At 39.1% G+C, this 24273-nt stretch overlaps 1 protein-coding gene across 1 annotated transcript in view; it reads left to right on the top strand.

The window, feature by feature from the left end:
• Positions 1 to 23375, top strand: part of LOC125230353 (matrix metalloproteinase-2-like) — a gene marked incomplete at its 5' end in the record, with an annotated part of 154238 nt that extends 130863 nt beyond the window's left edge. Inside the window, 8 exons of the mRNA XM_048135489.1 lie at positions 8720 to 8869; positions 14913 to 15058; positions 19483 to 19641; positions 19842 to 20344; positions 20530 to 20671; positions 20847 to 21006; positions 21115 to 21218; positions 21521 to 23375. Coding sequence (XP_047991446.1) covers positions 8720 to 8869; positions 14913 to 15058; positions 19483 to 19641; positions 19842 to 20344; positions 20530 to 20671; positions 20847 to 21006; positions 21115 to 21218; positions 21521 to 21813 — 1657 coding nt within the window. The remainder of the gene's footprint in view (positions 1 to 8719; positions 8870 to 14912; positions 15059 to 19482; positions 19642 to 19841; positions 20345 to 20529; positions 20672 to 20846; positions 21007 to 21114; positions 21219 to 21520) is intronic.
• Between the last annotated feature and the right edge of the window lie 898 nt (positions 23376 to 24273).

The following is a 24273-nucleotide window of genomic DNA, read 5'->3' on the forward strand; positions in this document are numbered from 1 at the left end:
TACTTGTGATGAAAAATGGATTTATCTAAACAACCCGAACATGGAAAATCAGTGGTTAGATAAAGGACAATTACCAGAACCCGTCGCGAAGAGAGGTCGATTTGAGCGGAAAGTCTTGCTATGTGTGTGGTGGAATTATGAAGGTTTAGTGTACTTCGAAATCGTTCCTGATGGTCGAACTATCAATGCCGAGGTATATAGTGGACAGCTGATGCGAATGTATGAGGTTTTATCGGAGAAATATCCAGGTTTAGTTAACCGAAAACGGGTTCTCTTACACCAAGACAATGCTAAACCACATACGGCGAAACTTACGCGGAATACGATCGAAGAACTTGGTGGTATTGAACTCCTGCCACATCCAGCATTTAGTCCGGACCTTGCACCGTCAGATTATTATTTATTCAGATCCATGGCGAAATTCTTTCGAGGGAAAAAATTTGAATCCAAAGATGATGTTGAAAATGCAGTGCAACAATTTTTTGCATCTAAGTCCAAGGAATGGTTTTACCAAGGTCTCAAAGAGCTTGCTGAACGTTGGGTTAAAACCATAGAATACGATGGGCTATACTTCGAATATTAAGGCTTTCTTTTTATATGATTATTTAATAAACAAAGTGAACATTGAAAACCGACATTATTTATGAGACACCCTCTGTACTTTTTTCCTCATGAACGCGTACAGCTATCAAGTTGAAATTCATATCAAATGCAGGTTTGTACGGAACCCTCGGTGCGCGAGTCCGACTCGCACTTGGCCGGTTTTTTATTAAGCGCAAGTAAATAATTGCATGTGCAAGGATTTATACTTTTTATTAAATAAAAGCAAACATAAGTCTTCAGAGATTCGTAAGTACAACATTTTAGTTCAGGCATGTTCTAGACAAACTTTACTATTTATACTTATAGTATTCTATAAGATGAAAAATTCGGGCATCGGAGCGCCCCCTAATCTACGTGAAACGGAAAACCTGCGCGAATATTCATAAAGCCTAACATCGCTTCCGGCAGTTATCGCGCGCAAAGAACGCCTCACCTTACTGACATTCCCAATGCTTATTAAACGGGCCATGCCAGATAAACCAGCGTAAGTTTGACCTCTACTTCCGTAAATAAATAGTGTAACCAAAGATAACACGCATTCTGGATCTCCTGCTGATTATACACTCGGGAAGCTACGGTTGTTACAGGCCTCGTCTCGCCCCGAACGCCGTCTTGCTATCTAAAGGATGAACAAAATCGCAAGGCTTCCAACATTTTTAAAGGAGTTTCAACACTCTACATATTGCAGTGCTTTCAAAATACTGTCTGGTAACTTATTTTACTACCATGATTTTCAATCTAGTACCGATGGTGCATTTTCAAGTAACAATATGATCTTTATTTTCAAATTTATTTTACTTTTTAGGAACTTTCAATTAGATTTCAATTACTATATCATGTACCGATGGCTTCAATTGATTTTAAAACACATGTGCATTGGGGTAATTTCGAAAGTCACATAAAAAATACCATTAATTCCGTCATAATCAAGATTTCCCTTTCGAAATTACCCGAGCATTTTTATGATTCGAAATTACCCCAATTCAGCTTATTCGATATTAGTTTTTCATTTGGTAGTAGTTAGGCACGCAGCCTAACTATATAATATTTTTAAGTAAAAAGGTATTACACTACAGCAATATCAGCGTAGGAAAACCTGTTGAGTTAACATATTTACAGTTTTCGACTTTCCGTTTTATTTCTATTCTACCAAACTAGCCGAATATATCGACAAAGTGAGGTGATAAATACGAATCGAAACGAATTTAAACAACGGTTTGGCAGCTGCAAGTCATTGGAGCAATGTGGTCGATATTTTATGATGCAATCGTTTATGGAACGGAGGGAGAGAGGAGGAAAGAAATTAGTTGGAAATGCTCCAACATGTGTTAAGTAGTTTATTATGGTTGGTGGTTTTAAAGAAGACTAAGTATAAGTATTAAGGAAAATTAGAGTTATTGTAATACGATGGTCAATGATATAAAAAATACTGCTGGAAGTATTTTATTTTGACGTGCCAAGTACAAATCTGATTGTTGATGTGTCTAATGTGTCGTTTCCAAGCAGGAAACCCACTTTTAATAATTACATATAAGTAAGGGCATTTTCAGAATTTGCGACCCCCAATTAGCGTAAGTTGTTAACAAAAATTAAATCACTGTCAGTTTTGTGACGATAATTAAGCATGAAATTTCAATAAAAATATTGTGGTTGTGTTAGTTAAATGAACTTTAAGCGATAATCTACATTCAAAATGTGAAAAAAGTAAATTTTACGACATATTTTATGCTTAATTGTCGTCACAAAACTGACAGCGAGTTAATTTTTGTTAACGACTTAACGCTAATTGGGGGGTCCCAAATTCTGAAAATGCTCATAAGGACCCGTTGACAGATTCTGTCTTCAGGTAAAATCAAATCTACCTACTTATGACAAACGACAAAATGGGACGTTTAACTAGACTTCGATATGAATAAATGTCCATCAGAGATATAATTGCTCGCACTTAAGAGACTCAGATTTGGTATCAAAATATTTTTACATACATTTCCATTACGCTAGTAATGAATAAATTCGTTTTTCAATTAGGTACGTCGATTTATTTGTAGATGCTAGTGCCAGTAGCTATAGCTATTAAAGTGTTTTGATTAAAAATCTTAAATACTCAAATGAAAGTGGTTGTGTAACTGTATGTGTGCAGCCGCGGCAGCAGTTTCTAGTTTCCAATTACATGTCTTTCAGTTTAGCCAACTAATATAAAAGTTCCCCGCGTGTATCTAAGTACTTCTTCAATGCACCCTGCAGGGCTCTTGTAATTTGAAACTTTCATGGCTATAAAGACTTAACCTAGAAAGTTTTAATAATTTTGTTAGAGTATTTATCCTAATCTGTGAAATAGTTAGTGCGCCTATTCGCCTAAGATGGTTTATCGTTATTTTTTCATATATACCTATTAGCTTAATAATTTCAGTTTGAATCAGATTACCTACCTAGCCGTCTGGTTCGTTCGCTAAAAATGCTAAAATGGATGATTTTAATTGAATCCTCGTTGTTTTGGAAAGAAAATAATCTCTTTATTCTGGCCATGTGACAGCGCGTTGCCACCCGAGCCTCGTGTCGCGTGTGCGTAGCATTTATTAAACGTCTAACAACATTTTCGGGGCGGAATTTTCAGCCATATCGGCTTATCAGGGTAAAAATCTGGATATCCGGCCAACCCGTTTCCCGCACAACACAGGTATGAATAGGCTAGTGCTAACGCTGATCGCCGATGCAATCATGCCACTGAAAAATCGTTTCAATTTGGTAGCTGAGCTCGCGCGGAAAATGCCCGTACGTAGCGAGAATGCCTTTATCGTCATAACAACGTTACTCTCGACTTAATTCCGCCTCCAGCGCTCGAACCCGCTGCGGCGGCTACCGGCCAGATTTGCTCATTCCTCTGCTCAACGCGATTATGCGAACACTGCCCCGGTCAAAGATATAATCGATTATTACTAACATAATTATGTTATCAATTTTCATGTGAGGGGCTATAAGATATTGCCAAAATTTATTGGATGCGAGTTGGAGATTCTTTCAAGACAGATTTTCTCAAAATATTACCTACTCAAATTCTGATAAAATTACAATTTACACGGATTAGACATCACAAGCATAAACCACTCTACCAGTCAATTCGGAACTCGATCTTTTAATTACCTCATCTCTATGCCCTTAATCGGCCGGGCTGCAAGTGCAATCATCAAACTCCATAAACATGGCTAAGTGAACAGCGTTTGATCCGTATGTATGTACACAAGGCGATAGAGGCGTTGTCTGGAAATCCTCTCAAATCCCCGAGGAGCATCAATGCTTCCTCACAATGGGGCACGTGAGATCGGCCGACAGACATTCAAAGGAGCTATTATCGAAGCAGCGATAAAGGTCAATTAGGATTCAGTAGGTAGGTATGTCTTGGCGGACCGTGGCGGCTCGTCAACTGCCGTGCTCGTGTTTGTGAAGCTTGTTATTCATAACCTAGGTTAAATACAGTACAAGAAGTACAACTAAAAGCTGCATAATTAAATGTTAGTGCGCTTGATAATCTAACGTAGGTTTGATGCTTGTAGGTATTGGGTGAACTTCAGAAAAAAGCGTAATTTAACAAGCATGTCATTATTTGTATTCATCTATGTAGACATTCTAGACTGTACTTCCAATACATAGTTATATTCTGGTTATATGTAAAACAATATAATTTATTCATTTAATTGTCGTAATGTTAGAGGTACAAAAAGTACCTAAGACAAGAGTCTATAAATAATAAAAAGAATGTAGCGATTATGTGTATCTCCACCACCATATCGGCCCCAAAACCCCAACACTGACTTGATAAATAAGTACCTAGGTATACCCATCATTTGGGCAGGGCACACAGCATCTATCAGAAAGTAACTTTAACCTCTTGAACCCTCTATCACACGAAAACTTTCTTGACTGACGCGTCGTAATAGACTTGCTGTCCTCAAATTCACTGGAAGTTTTAAATCCTTTTACAGAACCGAAGCAGACTGCCGTTGAAATGCCGGGCGAGCATCAACGGGTATTGCCCGCTTAACTACTACTCCGTAGGTTTTATTCGACGGAAGTATGAGATGAAAGTATTAGACATTCGCCTTATAGGATGTGAGAGGCGAGGCGTAGTAAAAGGCGTCTGAGGCGTGATGCGGGCGTGGCTCAAAGCAGTGCATTATTGCAGGAGACGTGATAAAGGTCAATCAGCTTGAGTGGAGTTGTCATACGGGTCACTGAGATATATGATATCATTCATGCACTATAAGCGTATAGGATAACTGGAACAAACGCTTCGCTTAACTCGTAACGAATCAATTCCGAAACCATTTCTCTACAAATCAATTGAAATACATGTTATCTTATCCCAAGTAGGTACATAAAGCTTGTTTTTTTCTTAGTTATAAGTATTTAACTTTAAAAAATAGCGTAAATAAACAAAGTAAAAAAAACTGATAAAGACCAAGTACAACGTAAGCTCTTTAGATATACCTATACGTATTCGACATAGTACTTATCAAGCATTTCGTTGGTGTACCTACGTAAAATCTAAAATGTGATGTAGCGTACGAACGTTTTTTTAATGGTTCGCTGACAGATTATTTCAGAAAATTAAATTTTAGCTCGTTGGACACAGACCATAAAGCTCGTGCTTACAAATCTCTTTGTTACGACATCGTAACAAGATTATGTCCGTTTCGTTGTGAAGACATCCTGTGATGTCGTGACATCGCATGTTTTATTATTTCGCGCTATAAACGCAATGCCCAGCCCCCGGTCCGTTGCTAAATTATGCAGAAACGTTTTAATGTATCGGACTCGCATCGTGACGGTTTACGACCGACTATGATGAAACTTATTTATTGGGAATAAAGATATTCATTAACTCATGCGGGCGTCACCGCGCCCTCTGTTGTAAGAATGTATACATATTTATAGCCAAGCTGGCAGTTGCTGGCAGTGAGGCACGTATTATGAGATTTCAATTTCGTACACGATAGAAAGCAACGTAGCAAAGGTACGCATGTTTGTTTTTTCTCGTTATATCGATAACAAGTGGTCGCCTAGGAGACTTGACCCAGCGCCAATACAATGCGCCTACAGCGGGTCACGTGCTCACGTGGCCGGGCGGCGCGCCCCGCTCACGTTGACCAAGAACCCCCAACTTCGACCCGCAAGTCGCAACAAGCGTTATATGCTTTCATTTGCCTGTAAACTCGTTCAAACCTTCTTGACAAAGTGCTTGGAAATCCTACCAAAAACTCCATAAACTTCAGAAAGGCCGCCACGTGAACCGAGAATACTTACAGTTACTTGAAGTGAAATGAGAACAGCGCTATATAACATTGTTTCGTTTAAATTTAGTTACCTAGTATTTTTCAGGCTTCACGAGGCTAAAGGCAGTTTATTTTGAATTAATGGGAAATTCACATTTAAATAACGTTGTTAAACGCACTTAAGTTTATTATCATTTTTATGACAGGCCGTCGGTGGATATGAATATCATTATCAAGCATGCGATGCGGACAGCATGCGTGGACATGATTATCAGACAATCAGTGTAATGGGGTGTAAGGTAGGCATGTACATGTCGGCTGCGCTTGAAGGACGCTGTCGAGCAAGTGGGCGGGTGGCTGACAATGCCCTATTGTGCGGACATCTACTACTGTCATATTTACACCCTGCGATAAATTTTACCGAAAAGCATTATCGTCCGCTGCGTTGTAATACTTACTATAAAAAGCCTGTTTATCGACTCCCGGCAGTCATTATTTCACGTTGACAAAACAACATTGAAATGTGGTTGCAAATTTCATCCAAGGCTTGCAATTAACAGTGCGCTGATATACTGCCGCGGACGGCGAACCATGTTAATATGGCAATAATAAATTTGGAGCGGTTTCATCCGCCAGCGGGATGTCCTGGGGCCCAGCCTATTAAAAACGCTGAATTATATTCCCTTTATCGTTTTATCAAGTGTTAATTGTGCCGCGTAACCCATGATGGCAAAATAAAAAACATTACAAACTGTTAATCAACACGGTCTAGATAATTCTAAATATTAATGTTCCTCTTTTGGCGATTCTCAAACATAAATAATTATGTAATAGTTGACACATATGAGTGCGTTATTTTAATTGTGCAATATATCATGAAACTGATTGAACGCAATACCAGCATCACCGACAATCCGATATCTGTTCGCGGCTAGTTGGTTTTATCCACTAATATCGTATTTTATCATTTATCTCCCATAATATTGTCACAACAGGAAGCTAGCGGGTCGCTAAAGTAAAACCTACCTACATATTATAAACCTAGAATAGGATAGGTAATATTTCTCCATCATAATTTAGGTAATTGTATTTATTGGAAAAGATAGGAAAATAGACACCAATTCAATAGACAAAGGAAATGTTGACAAGCACTTGGCTTAATAGTCTATCCATCTACTAGTTTCGTAATTAAAACTGCGTCCAGACCTAATGAGCTCGCTGCAGTACATGACCACGCATAAATCCCGCGTAATAAACGCAGCCAGCGTTAAATAGGGCCGAGTCACTCAAATTGTCCACAATGCGATTATTCCATTACTCCGAAGCCGGGCGACCGCAGCCGCCGTGCGGGCCACGTGCGCCGTGCTTCACCGAAGCTTATCGCCTGTAGCCAACAGAACTATCAGCATCAAATATACTGCGACAGCCAAAGCGCCAAATATATCGTAACACGTCTTTATTTTACCTTAAAAATAAAGGTGTGCTCCAGTACATTTGACGCTTTGGCTGTCACAGTATATTAGATGCTGATTGTATAGTCAACCAATTTGAATCCTAGCTTACAGTAGAACCTTTTCACAGTCTACTTCAAACTGACTTCTACAACGGTTGTACTGTTGGCTACAGGCGCTGACATCTACGCTGGGCGCGCAACTCCTCTGATTAGTGAGACTGGCTCCACGTAAACCGATGACCTTTGTAAACATGGTTGTTCCATGAGCGACTTAGCCTTTGTATGATGCTGTGTCCTGAATCAGTAGTTATTATGCTTCGTATACTCAAAGGGTATAATTTACTTTTATAGTTGGATAATAGTGAGAATCTATTTAAGACAGTATCAACAATGTAGATATTTTTGAAATAATCTTGCCTAGTTCTCCTCTAAGCTGGAAGGGCCGATGAAGATCTGTATTGTCCGAAGACGGTATTTTACTGGGTTTGCTATTATACTGTCTTAACTATATTAATTATCCTTTAAAAATCCAACAAAAAATTCTAACATAACCTATAGTTACTTGTTGTTGAAAACATTAACTCTCAAAAACTTCATATTGCGGTATACATTAATTTGAAACGTGACTTGAATAAGTATCCATAGAAATTTTAAGTCTACTTTTTCAATGGTGGATTATATGGATATAAAACACCGTCTGGAACTGAAAATGTTCCCACAACTACAATTAAGCTCTAGCCCAATAAATATATATTACAAAACCTTCATTTGACGCTATACATATAATAAAACGACATAATTGTGTAAGCTGATATTTTGTCAACTGGCATTTGCATCTTTTGACGAGGGGACCCACCCACTCCTCGAGAAAGAAATTGTATTTTGATATTGAGATTTTTTTATGTTGAGAAAATATAAAATTGTTGATAACATAACCTTCAATATTTAATTAATTAGTTATTAAAAATAACGGCAGACGACCCAACTTTAATAAGTTATTTTAAATCATATGTGGCATACTATAACGGATGAATCCTTATGCTTCTACTGCAATAAGGTCGTTTACAAATAAAATTATGTAAAAAAAGATCATTAAAAAATAACCTACCGAACCCACCTTATCGGACATCGGTCGAGTCACTAATCTAAATTGGTTTCGATGTGTCAATAATGTTTAGCACTCGTATTGTGTTTTTTATCGAAACCTATGGTTGAAAAAAGTTACCTTTTTAACTACAGTGGTCCATTTCTCAAAGCTGAAAGTTACAAGTTACAAACGGAAGTCTCTTTTCAACTTGTCATATTGACAGTGACTACTACTTGTAACTTGTAGCTTCGAGAAATAGGCCACAGCTGTTGATATAAAATTAACCACTGTTTCCTTTGTCTCCAGCCTGTCGTCAACGCGTCGCCCGGCCGCGCTGAGCGCATACGGCACACGCAGTGTGCTGGCACGCGCCCTCGACGTGTGGGAGCAAGCCTCGCGGCTCACCTTCACGGAGATCAACTCGGATGACGCTGACATCGTCGTGTCCTTTGCTAGGTAAGAAGCATGATGGTTGGTATCTTATCTACAAACCTGTCGTCAAGGCGGCGCCGGCCGCATCTAATCTATCACTGTATAAGTAAAGGTAATCAATTCACAAACTCACATCCGAAGTTGAGTTATACTCGCGCGCGACTCTATAGCCTATACCTCTTGTGTGACTCCAAGTATTAACTCGTGCACTACCAGAAGATCAGGATAAACCACAAGACAGACATATTATACCACGCTTAAAAAGTACTCTACTCTTATCATTAGGTGATAGTGATCAGTAACTAATTCGGATCTTGTTACAATTTCGATATGACCCACACTTTTAGAGTGAGGTCGACTGAATTTAATAACGCAAAACTTTTTAGCAAAATTATATAGCAGTCTATCATTAATATCCAAGCCAACGAAATTAATTATCCTACAATTACCCATATTTTATCCGTTGTTAATATATTCCATGCATTTATATTTCGAGCTACCCAACAGGGACTGCACTTAACGTTTTAACAATAAGTACAATAACACTTCCTGTTCAATCGACGTTCGTAATACGTCATTTAATGCGGTAGAGTGACCATGATTAAATTACAGATGAGAGCGAGCAGAAAGTGGTCGGCTCCGGCTGGCCGGTGCGATAGTGCACTGCATATCTAATAAACCGCAGTGGATCTGGGAATAATACCAGTACATCTACAGTAGTATAATTCAAATTATTCGCTTAATGAAATAGACAAATTATAGTATGTAATCTACCAAGGGAAAGAGAGGTGACATGAAATTCAGATCATACCAACGAAATAAAGAGCGTGTTGTGTTTATTTTATTTAAACAATCATGATTAAATTCGTAGGAATGTATTTTTTTACTACCTGGGTTATAGGTAAGGTACAGCGGGGCAAATCTCGACTGGGGGGCAAATGTAACTGTTCCATTTCTTCCATGTTTTACAATGTTTGCATTATTAAATAGAGAGTCCACCGGTAATATATGGTAGGCATGTTCAGTGGATACGTGTAGAACTCAACATCATAGTGTAATAATGGAAAAAATGGAATGGTTACAATTGTCCCCCAGTCGAGATTTGCCCCGCTGTACCTTATACTAGATTGTACATATGCGACTTAATTTTCAACATACACACCGAAAATGGTGTAAGTAGCACCACGTGTACTTTAAATATATTTTTACCTTTCCATGTCACAAAATTGACGGTTTTTATTACTGGTTGCCGAAAATCCGTTACGAAACTATCTCACAAAGGCGACTCCAATCCTAATCGCACGGTAGCAAGTGTAGCAACTTGCAGATTGTCACCGGTGCCGTGCTGAAAGGATTAGGCTGAAGATGTGTCAATGGCCTCCGTAATTGGACACACCTCGCGTCCACGGCTTAAGAGGTAGATTATGCCGGCCCCGGCACCAGATGGAGCTATCCGAGCTCCTGTTAAAATTTGGACGGTGACGCATCATTTTCAATTCAGTGCGTGGGATGTTTCGCTCGGCACTCTATTCAGTTTCATTGAAATGTACGTGACTCGCAAAATCCGCTTTCGGTCTTATCTATTGGAAAAACGTGCACGTATAAATAATAATTAAAACAAGGTTACATTTATACAACACTGTTATAAATTCGTCACGTAGCGTATGTCAAAGAACGTTCTTAGTGAGGTATTTTTTTTCGTCCGAAAGTTAGAAGCTGTCGTTTGCCCATTGAAAAATCTATATCTGTAAATTTTAGCTAAAATCTGTTAAAAAACGTAGTTTCTTAAAATGTTTGTTACATTAGGTAACTTAGTTTGACATCAAGTAGGGACTCAGCAAGATGAGAAGTTTAAAAGTGCTCATTATTCTTTTATGCCCACTTGAGTATGAAATTTGTTTATATTATCTCCTATATACATTTTTGTATCTAAATATAATAGAGCGATAATGAGAGAACGCGATTAGAGTTCGGCCGCGCCCTAAGTCCTGACAAATGACGAAGCGTCCCCGACAGCGGTCGCATATCGAATGAGCGACGGCCAAAGTTTCGCTTATTAAATCGCCGTAGACGACGATATGAGAAAGTCGAGCGACAAAAAGCGAAGCGCGGACATATTGCGACCGCCATATTGCGAGCTTCGAAACTTGCAGCGCCAACTTCAGTGTGGTCTTGCATATTTTTCCTTTTTCTACAGTATCGAAAACGTGCAGCTCTTGAAAAGTTGTGGTCACGTGCTGGGTTTATACTTATTAGTTGGACTACGAGTACAATGGAGTCATTAGAATTGGAATCACGTTATTTTAAAACATTCGCTGTTGTAGTCAAACATCAAAAGTAGCGGATCAGACTACGCGCCAAAGATATCTACTATGTATTTATTTATCTAGAGAGCAATCTACGCCGCCGCTACGCACGGGCCGCAGGTGCTACGCCACACGTAGCACTCGTAGCAACACTCACTGACAATCGCACAATCAAATATTATATTGATATTGATAATAGTACATTCAAAAGCGATGGAAAACGGGTCTATACATTTATGAATTTGCATTTTAACCCTCTCATTTTTATTTCTCGTTAAATTATTTGTCAAAAGTTAAGTCATAGGTATATAGATTTTGGACCATAACTATTAGACTAAGCGATACATCGTCAGTGTTGATCTAATGGCAAACATTGTTACGGTAATTATATAAAGTATGTCAACTGCGAGTGTTTCGAAAACCGATTGAACAAAAATGGTGTCTCTACAATATTGTTAAAAGGGTTTTGATATTCGCATAAACCGCGGACACGTATATGATCGTCTCCATAGATTATTGACGCGACGCATAAATGCGACGTTTTACCTGCCTCGGATTTTACGAAGCCGTTAACTTATACTACGCACTATAAAACTCTTCCGCGTGCGATATTCAGGAGCTTCCGATAGCTACTCAGATATGTACCCTGCTTTATACATACCTGCACGGGAAGCATGGTCGCGCGATAGACGATAAAATATCAGGCCGTCCCTATCGCACTTACAAATAGTGCGATAGGGACGGCCTGCTATTTTATCGTCTATCGCGCGACCATGCTTCCCGTGCTGGTTGATACAAACTGGGTAACATTTGGTACAAACAAATCATATAAATAACATATTAAGTTATTATTTTATTTAAAAAACGCTTGTTTCATATAATCAACGAAGCATTGAAGGCATGCAATCAATCATATCATAACGTACGGCACTGCCATTTTTCATACAATTCGTAATCGCATGCGTTTAACGCTCCGGCGGCGGTCGCTTATAAAAACAATCATGGGCCTTTTTTGTTATTAAATAACTTTAGTTAAATTATACTTAAAAGTTTTCAATTGCAGAACAGGACATTTCACACTACCTGAATGTTGATTGACGCAGCAAAATTATTTAACAAGGCGCTATATCAATTTCGGCCGCATAAAATCCGTACACCGGTCCATCATTGCATCGGTCCGAACGCACGCGCCGACGCAGCGGCCATTACATGCGTCTGCGAGATTTATTGCTCTCATAAACTGTAATATTACCCGAGTAATAAAGGATACGTACAACTTAACTGCGAGCTCCAGCTCAGTGATATAAGTGCAATTACTGCTAGCGAGTACTCAGACTATAGCAATAATGGCAATGAATCAATGTGCGACTGTACTTGTTATGTTAGGACTAATTCAGTACCGGTTCTGTATAGGAATCTAGTAATTTCTCATAGTGTTGCCGTTCTGCCGGTGAGTAAGGCTGCCAGACCTCAACGAGGGTGCGGTGTGCTGGTGACGGAAGGACATACGTACGGAATTATTTTGTTTCGTCTATTGGCCTTTGAGTCGTCGGCGACCCGAACCCTCCTTAGAACTTGTACCTACACTCCTTTTTTGCTGAGTGCTTAACATAGCAAAACGGAATGTGCACGTTTCGGTGTACCCTTGTTTCGCCGACAAACTTTTCATCGAATATCATTTCATCGACAACAAATCATCGAAAGTTTAGTTCGAGTAATTTTGTTTCAACTACTATTTATTTGAAATTTTCTTAGTTATTATAAATACTATTCAACGAATATTGTTTCATCGCTGATTCGTTTCAAAGTACTTCAAATAGCAGAACTACAAAACATCGCAATTCATTTATTCGACGTATTATTACAATACTTTCTCATTTGTCGTACTACACGTTAATAGATGTTTCTATTCTAGGAAACTTCAAATTGTCGATTTTATCGTGGCACATCACATATTTACGTCCATAATTAAAAAACTTTGACCATTGGCTTAAATCCTAGAGTAGGTTTAGGTTAGGTTAGTAGAACTGTGACCACACACAAAAACGACCAGCTTACAGAGTAGGTTTAGGTTAGGTTAGAACTGTGATCACACAGAAACAAACGGCTTACCGAGTAGGTTTAGGTTAGGTTAGAACTGTACTACAACCAATGGCTTTTAAATTAGGTTTAGGTTAGGTTAGAACTGTGACCACACACAAAAACGACCAGCTTACAGAATAGGTTTAGGTTAGGTTAGAACTGTGATCACACAGAAACAAACGGCTTACCGAGTAGGTTTGGGTTAGGTTAGAACTGTGACCAAACAAACAGTTTACAAATTGTACAATTTTAGAAAGAAACATCATTGAAATAATATTATGCGTAATGAATTGTATTTAATGTAAAACAAAATGAAATGAAAAAACTCGAAATGAAATACCACGATATAAATTATACTCGGAATAAGTTATCTACGAAATAAAAGTCTACGGTTTGATTTTACTTGTGTCGATTGTTCTATGATATGAACTGTCGATGAAATGAAATTATTTGAAACGTTGTCTTTGAAATAATATTCGAAGAAGTGTCTGTCGGCGATTCAAGGGTAAACCGCAAGTTTCTAATGGGTTGGCAACGCGCATGTGACACTCCTTGAGTTGCAGGCGTCCACCGCGACCGCTTTCCATCAGGCGGACCGTATGCTTGTTTGCCACCGACGTAGTATTAAAAAAATCCTATCTAGGTATTAACAATATTTTTACATTATATTTTTAAACAATTTTTTGTAGATTAACATATGGTTAATCTACATCACATCACACTGTGTAATAATATAGCTATAGCTGTCCCCTTCAGTTTCATTGCAAGATGTTCTCCAGGAGAAAGTATAGTATAGTATTTGCTTTACGAATTGAACGTTGTAACAAACGCTTCATGATCAGGGTGGCTAGCCGAATGGCACAATCGCTCACGAAACGCTTACGAAACGAAGCGCTAGTAGATATCTATCTCTATCGCGCTTGCGTATTGGCGCGACAGAGCCAGCGGCGTATCGCTTTCGTTTGGCGTCGGAGAAATGCCATTCGGCTACGGGGCCAGAACGCCTAAGAAGTGCAACATTATACACTCTATCGTACCCACGGTTACCACGATATCATAACTTCCGCACAAAATTCGATACTGCTCGGTTAATACGGCGTGAATTATACACAGACCGGTCTTTTCGTTGTTTTGCGTCGCCAAAAATATTAGATGGGTGCTCAACTTCAACTGCTTAATATTGATAACTTAATGTGCTCTTCGTACCGGCGAACGTTGTAAACGCTTCATGTTCAAAATGCCTAAGTGACATTATTCAGCCTATCGTACCACGATATCACAACTTCCGCGCAAAACTGGATACCGCAGCTCGGTTAATACGGCGTGAATTATACACAGCCCGGTCTTTTCGTTGTTTTGCGTCGCTAAAAATGATTAGATGGGTAGTGGAGTGCGCGCCGGCCCCCGGGACGCAAGTTTGATTGCTCCAGCGCCATCGGCTAACTGTTGTTTGCGGGGAAATGAATATATTACTACTCCGCCATTGTTTTCTGCTGTTAAAACTTAATGTTGTCACTTTATTAATCCTATTGCATTTTTAGTTTTTAAATTAAGATGTTTTCGCTCCATTACATGCCTACTTATTCTTGTTTTGTGGTGAACTTTATTTAGAGATTATTTCAAGAGGTGACTGGTGATTTTATCTTTATAACACGGGTGTTAATTTCGTTCTGTTCCAGAGGGCAACATGGCGACGCGTACGCGTTCGACGGGCGCGGCTCGATCCTGGCGCACGCCTTCTTCCCGGGCAGCGGGCACGGCGGCGACGCGCACTTCGACGACGACGAGCTGTGGCTGCTGCAGCCCAAGAACGAGGACGAAGAAGGTAATACATCAATATACCTCAACGTCTACTGTTGTTCATCCCCACTTACTTACAAGTATGATGAGTTGGGTATTCTGCCCACCCGTAGTCGCGCTATTTGCAGCGTATTCTCAATGTGTCGGGGTAATTGACTGATCTAAATAATTACATATGTCTACTTGGGTAGACATTAAACCCAATCACTATAATATTCAAATTCCACAAAGAACACGGGGTGTCAAACACATTTTTATATTGAAACAATTAGAAATTCCGCTGACTCACGTCTATTAACAACTGTTTCACGCGAAACCCGCCCTAAAACAGAATTTAATCAGTACTTACATAAAAATGTAGACACAGCAAGCAGCCACGAAAGTTTTACTTAATTAGTATTGCGCCAGAAGTAGTTCCATGAAAAGTCAACGCATTGTAACGTTCGGAAATGAGAATGTCGCGGTCAGCGATGTTTGACATGCAAATGGCGGGGCGAGGCGGCGGCGCTAGCGCGCACCTTCGCGTTTACACATGTACATTTTGTACATACCACTATAGGTTGATAACTTATGGATATATGGTATTGATTTGACGACCGGTTTGGCCTAGTAGTGACCCTGTATATTAAACCGATGGTCCTGGGTTTGAATCCTGATAAGGACATTTAATTGTGTAATGAGCACAAATGTTTGTTCATGGGTCATTGGCGTTTTCTTTGTATTTGTATATTATGTTGTTGTCTGAGTACCCACAATACAAGCCTTCTTTAGCTTACCGTGGGACTCAGATATTATGGTTGTGTAAAAATCTAAGAATGTCCTAAAATATTTATGCCGTTACACAGTTCCAAATCCCAGTACAGTACCCATCAAAATGTAATACAAAGTGTTATGATAAGTACATATAACACAGTTTCATATCATCCACTGTTGCTGTTGCTACCTTATCTTATCAGTAACAGATTTTAATACGTACATCACATACAATCCCACAGCAGCGAACAAGTTTCTGCCACAGGGGATACCTTAGCATAAATCGATACTCTATTTACTAGTTTTCTCATCTACGGCCGGTAACGCGTCATACTGATTTACTTCGAATCTCGAGCGATCAGACATTGTACAGATTTTCATATCACTATTTTCGATCGCTTTTTGCTCACGAGCGTCATTTCAACGCTGAAATGTACATCGCAAGTTGATATATAAATTAGTTTCACATAATTACCTACACAGTTAGTAATTACACAGCAACTTTGTTAATTAAGTGTATTAAGTATTGTTAATTAAGTATTAAGTCGTTAATTAAGTGTATTAAGTATTGTTAATTAAGTATTAAGTCGTGTTGACGCGTAGAAAATTTTATTGTAAGTAATTAGTAGCAACAATATTTACTAACTATTTCACTGCTTTCATCATTTCTTTAATTATTTAGCCACTTTAATATCTTTAGATAATTTTGGTTGTCAACGTTACGAAGCTGAGCTAAATTTGTTGTATATGTATTGCAATTGAGACAGTCTGCGTTGTACACACAATCACTAGCTTAGTCCAGTTTAACTTCTGCAAAATATCCCACTAAATATTTTCGATCGCAATGCTTTTAAGCCACCTTAGAATCTAAGACATTTTTGGGGAACACTGATTCAAACTTTCACGATTTTTACACATATTTAAAATTGCAAACGGGACTTAATCGCGTATTTACTATGTTTTAAACACTATGTTTTAAACACTAACCTCCGACGTTTCAAGGACGGCATTGTCCCCGTGGTCTCGGAGCAGACTGGCTGAAGTTGACATCAACATCTTCTAGCTGTACGAGTTTTTCGAACTACCCGCACCTGGTCCTGACTACCCACTTGAACAGTTTGTGCACTAGGGATGTCACCTTGTCGACACACAACACTCACGATATTCGGTTTTTCAACCCGCGATATTTGTTTCTTCTTGCATTTACTAATGACCGGGTTCCATGTGGATGAGATATTAAAACCTTCGTCTCGATTGAAATTTTTATACTTCTTAATTTCAATGGCTTCACGTATTTTTCTACTATAATACCCACGATCTGTAGAGAGAATTTTAGGGTTGTGAAGCTCAATCCAATGGTTAGGCCCTGACTGTAGCAAGTGTTCAGCAACGGCAGACTTGTTCACCTGGCGATTTTTGACAGCTGCGATATGTTCCTTGACCCTTTCCGCTATGGTACGTTTCGTCTCACCAATGTAGGAACTACCACAACTGCAATCAATCTTATAAACGCCCGGTGACTGATACGGAATAACGTCCTTCGGGGACCTCAGGCTCCCTGCAATTTTGGATAAAGGGGTGTAGACCGTTTTTATAGAGTATCTGTCTAGTACCGTGCCAACCTTATCCGTTACTCCTTTGACATAAGGTAAAAATGCTGGCTGCCTGGCGACATCAGGGCGCTTCACTCTCGCTTTTCGTCTGGGTTGCCACTTTCTCACCCCATACCCGTTCCACCTAAGTACCTCCTGAATATGCGACATCTCGCTCTGTAAATATTCAGGGTCACACTAGTCACGTGCTCTGTTCATCAGTGAGCTGACTACTGATTGCAGGTGTCGGGGATGGTGATGAGAGGATGCATTCAAATATTTATCAGTGTGTGTTGGCTTCCTGTACACAGTATGTCTCAGGGTTCCATCGACTTGACCAATCACTTTGACATCTAGAAAAGGTAAACTGCGCTTAAATTCCAATTCATATGTGAAGTTTATCTTAGGATGAATCGAATTAAGATATTGGAGTAGTTGCTCCACTTCCTGCTTTCCACCCTTCATAACACAGAAAACATCATCCACATATCTCTTCCACAACTTCACTGCCCAAGGATGCAGGTCTATACTGGCCTCGATATGCTCCATCCAGATATTTGCCAAAACCGGTGCTACAGGGCTACCCATGGCAACACCATCGATCTGGAGATAATGCTTCCCATTATACAAAAAGTAGCTACCCCCCAAGCAGTTTCTCAGCAACACCATGATTGACTCTGATATACCACCATCGCTCAGTTTCCCTCTGACCACTTCAAGGCACTCCTTAACCGGAACATTGGTGAAGAGTGACTCAACGTCGAAACTCACCATTACGTCATCAGGTTCCAAAGTTATATCCTTGAGGATGTCAATAAAGTGTCGAGAATCCTTCACAAAAGATGAGGTACCACCTACCAGCGGCTGCAACACTGACGCGACATGCTTCGCAAGATCGTAAGTAGGAGAAGAGATTTGACTTACGATAGGCCGCAACGGCACGTTCGTTTTATGTACTTTTGGCAGCCCGTACAATTTAGGTGGTTGTACAATCTTGGGTTGGTACAAACGATTATAAACATCTTCGTCGAACAACTCTCTGTAGTCTCTGATGACAGCCCTAATGCGACGAGTCACCCTGGCAGTGGGATTGTACGACACAGGCTTATAAATGAAACGTCGGAGGTTAGTGTTTAAAACATAGTGTTTAAAACATAGTAAATACGCGATTAAGTCCCTTTTGCAATTTTAAATATTTTTGGGGACTCGTGAAAGTTTCCAAATTTTCAAATGCAACTATTAAATAGAAATGCCTAGTTAACGTATCTACTGTACCTAACGCGGGCACCTATTTTGGATTAAATAGAATGTTAATTCAGTGGACTCTGTAAAGACCAATAGGCGGAGCCTCCGTGCACCGCAGTCGCGCGAAACGCAAATGCGTCGCCGCGATTACCACGGTACCTAGCCAACGCCACAATCGCTTACATTTCGTCTGCGTATCTTAGCTGGCTCTCCCTATCGCGCATCTATAGTGGCGAGACAAAGCCGGAAAGCGTTTTGATCGCCAAATAGCGTCAACGATTGTCACTTCGGCTAGACCGACATGTGCGCACGCGATAATTTACCGAACAACGGCCAGGGCCGGATTGTGTCCGCCCGCCCATGTGGAAATATCCACCTTTGGCTCGCGTTTGCTGAACTTGACATTTTAGCCAGACAGGTAGCCCGCGCCGATTCGTTAAAATTTCAACGGTGTAATGCATTTTTTTGCATTCGATTTAACCCTTTAAACGGTAAAGCTTCTACGGGAAAATGATTTAGTATGTCTTGCACGCTACAATTTAATACCTATGTTTATAGACCTAAATATTTGTTCGTCGAAGTTAGACACACAGAGACACACACTTTTTAACAACACAACCAAGCGGAGCCATCCCATACGTTTAGATATTTGTAATAGAATGGTCACATTAGAGTCGATTTAAAATGAAAATGAAATTATTGAATGTGTCGCCTTCAATGCCAATTCAATATATGTAATAAAATGTATACGCAGGCGTTTATTGACACCATAAAATATTATGATCATACTTATACCTATACAGTGGTTAGAGCCGCAGAAGAACTGCCGGACTATACGAACTATTATTATTATTTCCAGGGACCTCGCTGTTCGCGGTGGCCGCGCACGAGTTCGGGCACTCGCTGGGGCTCAGCCACAGCGCCGTGAAGGGCGCGCTCATGTTCCCGTGGTACCAGGGCATCCAGCCCAACTTCGTGCTGCCGGCCGACGACCGCAACGGCATCCAGCAGATGTATGGTGAGTGTAAGCTTGATTTATCGATCCCAACGGGATTTTGTTTTTAAAAGTAGGACTGAATAGACTTCATCAAAAAGCGGCTACTACTAAATGGAAAAACTAGTAGGAAATGATGCTACGATGTGCTACGCGGTCCCAACAGTACAACTATCTATAATAAATTTTAAAGTTTAGTTTTAATTTCTTTTGCTTGTCTTCAGGTCCAAAAGAAAAGAGAGTATGGGGAAAAATACCTAACTGGACGCCGCCCAGGAGAACGCCTCCAACTACTACAACAACCACCACCACTACAACTAGAAGGCCACATCACCATCACCCCCACCACAACCCTAATTGGCCTCACTACCATCCACAAAATCCTACATACCCTACTTATTACCCTGAGAAGCCACAGCGACCTCACATACCCGAGCGGCCTCATCGGAATTCCAGTGAGGAGTACCCGCAGCGCCCGCACCCACGCCCCCGCCCTACGCCTCCTACTACCCGGCCGACCAGCTACCGACCCCGCTACCCGACCACGCGACCCGAGTACCCTACCTATCCAAGACAGAACCCGACCAGGCCGTACCCGAACAAGCCGGCGTATCATCCCGAGAAACCCACAGCGAAGCCGACACCTTCCGACAAACCCGATACTTGCGACACCAGCTATGACGCCGTGGCACTTATTCGTGGGGAACTGTTCATATTCAAGAATAGAGTAAGTACTATCTTCATTCAATAATGTCATTAATACGTAGTCATATCTACACTTCTTACAGTATGTCCGTTAGAACAAGATACACAGTGTTTTTAAACCACTGATAATAATTAAACAACATATTAAAATCCCCTCATTCATAAATATTAATCAACAATTTAATAATCTATTTTGTTTTATTTCAGTATCATTGGAGGATAGGGGCCCATGGCCGATACAAAGAATATCCCATTGAAATTTCAAGAATGTGGACAGCATTACCGAGAGACCTAACTCATGTCGATGCAGTCTACGAGAGACCGGACAAGAAAATTGCATTCTTTATCGGTAAGTAGCTAAAACTCTTCACTGACTTGCACAAATACTTCGACATTTAAATTGTTTTAATTATTTTTAACCTAAACATAGGTATAACATAACATTAGGGTAGGTATGTATAACATTTTTGGAATGGACAGATTCATAAAGTCAGCTTGTTTATTAATGAAACGTATATTTTCAGGTAAAGAACTGTACTTGTTCGATGAAGTGAGTTTGGTCCGTGGCTACCCCAAACCTCTAACGGATCTCGGTCTGCCCGAGAGCCTAGAGAAACTAGATGCCGCGATGGTTTGGGGCCACAACGGCAAGACGTACTTCTACAGTGGCACCATGTATTGGAAGTAAGTAAAATATCTCTATAGTACCTATAAGGATTAGTAAAAAGAATTATATCTACTTACGAGTAGATGTATCATAGGGTACAATGCTAAAGTATGTGTTTGTTTTAGGTACGACGAAAATGACGGGCGCGTGGAGCCAGATTACCCGCGCGATATGTCAATGTGGAAAGGCGTCGGCTACAATATAGACAGCGTCTTCCAGTGGAGAGATGGTAAGTTGTTTTTAAATACAGTACTCTGCTACTGGCGTCAATATTTCCTTTATATTGCATTGCTATTATTTAAAATTCAAAAAAGCAAATACAAATTATAAATTATAAAATAAATAAATAAATATTGGGGACACCTTACACAGATCAACTTAGTCCCAAACTAAGCAAAGCTTGTACTATGGGTGCAAAGCGACGATATACATACTTAAATATATAAATACATACTTATATACATAGAAAACATCCATGACTCAGGAACAAATATCAAATATTGTACCTAAACCTATATTTTATGTCAACAGGGAAGACCTACTTCTTCAAAGGCAAGGGCTTCTGGAAGTTCAACGACCTGCAGATGCGAGTAGAGCACGAACGCCAATACGCTTCAGCGTCCTTCTGGATGGGTTGCCCCGAGGAGCGCGTCGGGCGCCGCGCGCCGTTCCGCGCGCTGCCGGCGCCCGAGTCCACGCTGCGCTCGCCCGCCCCCGCCCCCGCTCCCGGCGCGGCCCCCGACACCCAACTTCTGCACTCTCTCACACCTTTACTCTCTACTCTTCTGCTACTCTATGCCAAATATATACCCTTCGCATACTGAGGAACGGGTGCGATAGTTGATTAGATAAATAGAAGACTTCTTTCGATAATGGCACTTACTTCGTTTATACAAAGAATTGTTTCTTTCGTACCGCGACTACCGCGAGCGTGCTTTGGTAAAGGTGTGATTGAGTTTTAAAATATCGACGACAACATATCGGAACGATGTCGGAACTGAGTCTTAGAATTAAGTATTAATAACTGCGCAAAATTATGCACTGCCCGTTTTAGTATTATGACTATGACTATTTACGATAATTACTAAACCTATTAGCGTAATTCTAGTACCTATTGATGCAATTTATTATTTCTTAAAATGTTGTATGTACATTTTGATCTCAGTAACGATCGAGTTCGGTTTGATGACATGTAAGGTATATAACACCATTCGTTTAGCTTCTGTACAGTTTGTATTGTCCTTCGATGTGAACATATGTTATTTTTATCTAATTAACGATCTACATATTACACCTATTAATAAGTGTATTGTTTTTACCTTTATAGTATATAGTTAATATTTGTCTATCTACCTACTCAAATGATATCTACGGAACTGCCTTAATTAGATGTAATGCAATTTTAAACCTACTTAAATTGTATAAAGTATTTATTATCTACTCCTCACTATTACTTCACTCTCTTAATAAATCTTCTTAATTAATACATTATTGATTAAATATCTTATGCTGGTTAAAAGAGGTACACATATTCTGTAATCTGTAAAATACATTCTCTAGAGTTATGTACCAATATTCATTAACATAGCGATACTGATAATGTAGCAGTTAAAATTATATACTGAAGTGGTGTGTGGAAGATTATGGCCTTATGGAACTGTGAAATATAAAATAAATTGTATTATGGAATGATAGAAATATGATGGAACAGGGGGGCTATTCTACTCGTCAAAGCAATAGATTGTTTTTGTGGTTATAAAAATAGGCATATGCCATGTCACAATCTGTAATTTTGACCTGTGGAATAAATCCCAGCTGAGTTGCCAATCTGGGAATGCTTTTGGAACTTTGTGGAATGATTATGGTGCTTATTATAGTTAGTTTTTGTACAGAATAAATTCTCTTCGAATATTTTGATAAGTGTGTCATTGTGGTGTCATATTAAACTTAGAATTATTATAATGTTGCCATCATAAAGCAACTCTATAGGATATTTTTTCCACAATGTTTGCATTTAAATTAATATTATATCTTGTGCAATCAGCAGTTGCAAATTATAGATACTGTTTCCTAAATAGATATTACTTTAAATCCATTTGTGAAAACTTCTGTTTATCACCTAACAATTCCTTTCTGTTCTTTAATATTAAACAGAAGAAAAGTGTTTTATTACCTATTTTTGGTCACAAGTAATTTAATAATAACTGTGATATTTACTTAAAAAATGCCACAATTGATTGGCGATAAAAATAAATCAAAACTTTTATAATCTTCTATTAAATAACCTATATTATTATAGTACATAATTTTATATCTTTATGTAAGTCATTTTAGTTACTATAATACAATATTGTATTAAGAATAAAGAACTTTTTATGGATGTATTTTAGTTAAATTATTTCATACCCCTATTGCCTATTCCCATTGCGACAAAAGAGACTGTATTAAAAGAAATTACTGAATGAATAAATCAACTTGGTTTGGTAGTAACTGGTAGAAGGTGAGGAAAAGTTCCCAGTATCAACTTGGCTAAGTTGTAGGCTAAGTTTGAATTTTGAAATGAAAAAAAAAGGAGTCTTTGCCTTCATCAAACAATGATGAAATTGATGAAATAACATAAATAACAGAGAGATCATACTAAGATAGAAAAAAGTTACTTGTTATTACTTTTCTGCTGGGTTGCATAGGAGATGAAACTTGGTCTACATAGTTTTAGGCCAAACTAAAGCCTGACCAGATATATATGACTATTCTCAAAAGGGCACTGTTATTCTGATGTATGGGGTGACAGTGACAGTTCAGTAAAGTACAGCAACAAGATAAGACCGCTTGTTGTTACCTCTGTTTAATTTGTTTCTTGTGCATTACACTTGTAAACTATGTGAGGTGTGCAATAAAGAGTATTGTATGATATGAAGAAAATAGTTGTAATAAAATTCCGCAACATGGTGCATAGTCATACATTTCTGGTCAGGCTTTACAATAATTAACTTTCTATTCTAATTTTGGGTACATGAAAGACAAATGAGAATCTAACTTTCAAAACAGATAGGTAGAGTTGCCACAACTACATGGATTTCAGCCAGGACAAGATTTTTTTCCTATCACTTGGAGACAATAGGCTAGTTTCCTATACTTAAAATAAAATATTTAATGCAGTGCACGAAATAAAGCACCACATAATTAGAAGAAAAATATGGACAGTAGTTATTTTTAAACATACTTTCTATTTAATAAGTTAAGTCAAAGAGAAAGATATAAAGTAAATGAATTGACCGTGATGT

The sequence above is a fragment of the Leguminivora glycinivorella genome, chromosome 10 (assembly GCF_023078275.1).
Source record: "Leguminivora glycinivorella isolate SPB_JAAS2020 chromosome 10, LegGlyc_1.1, whole genome shotgun sequence".
NCBI lineage: Eukaryota > Metazoa > Arthropoda > Insecta > Lepidoptera > Tortricidae > Leguminivora > Leguminivora glycinivorella.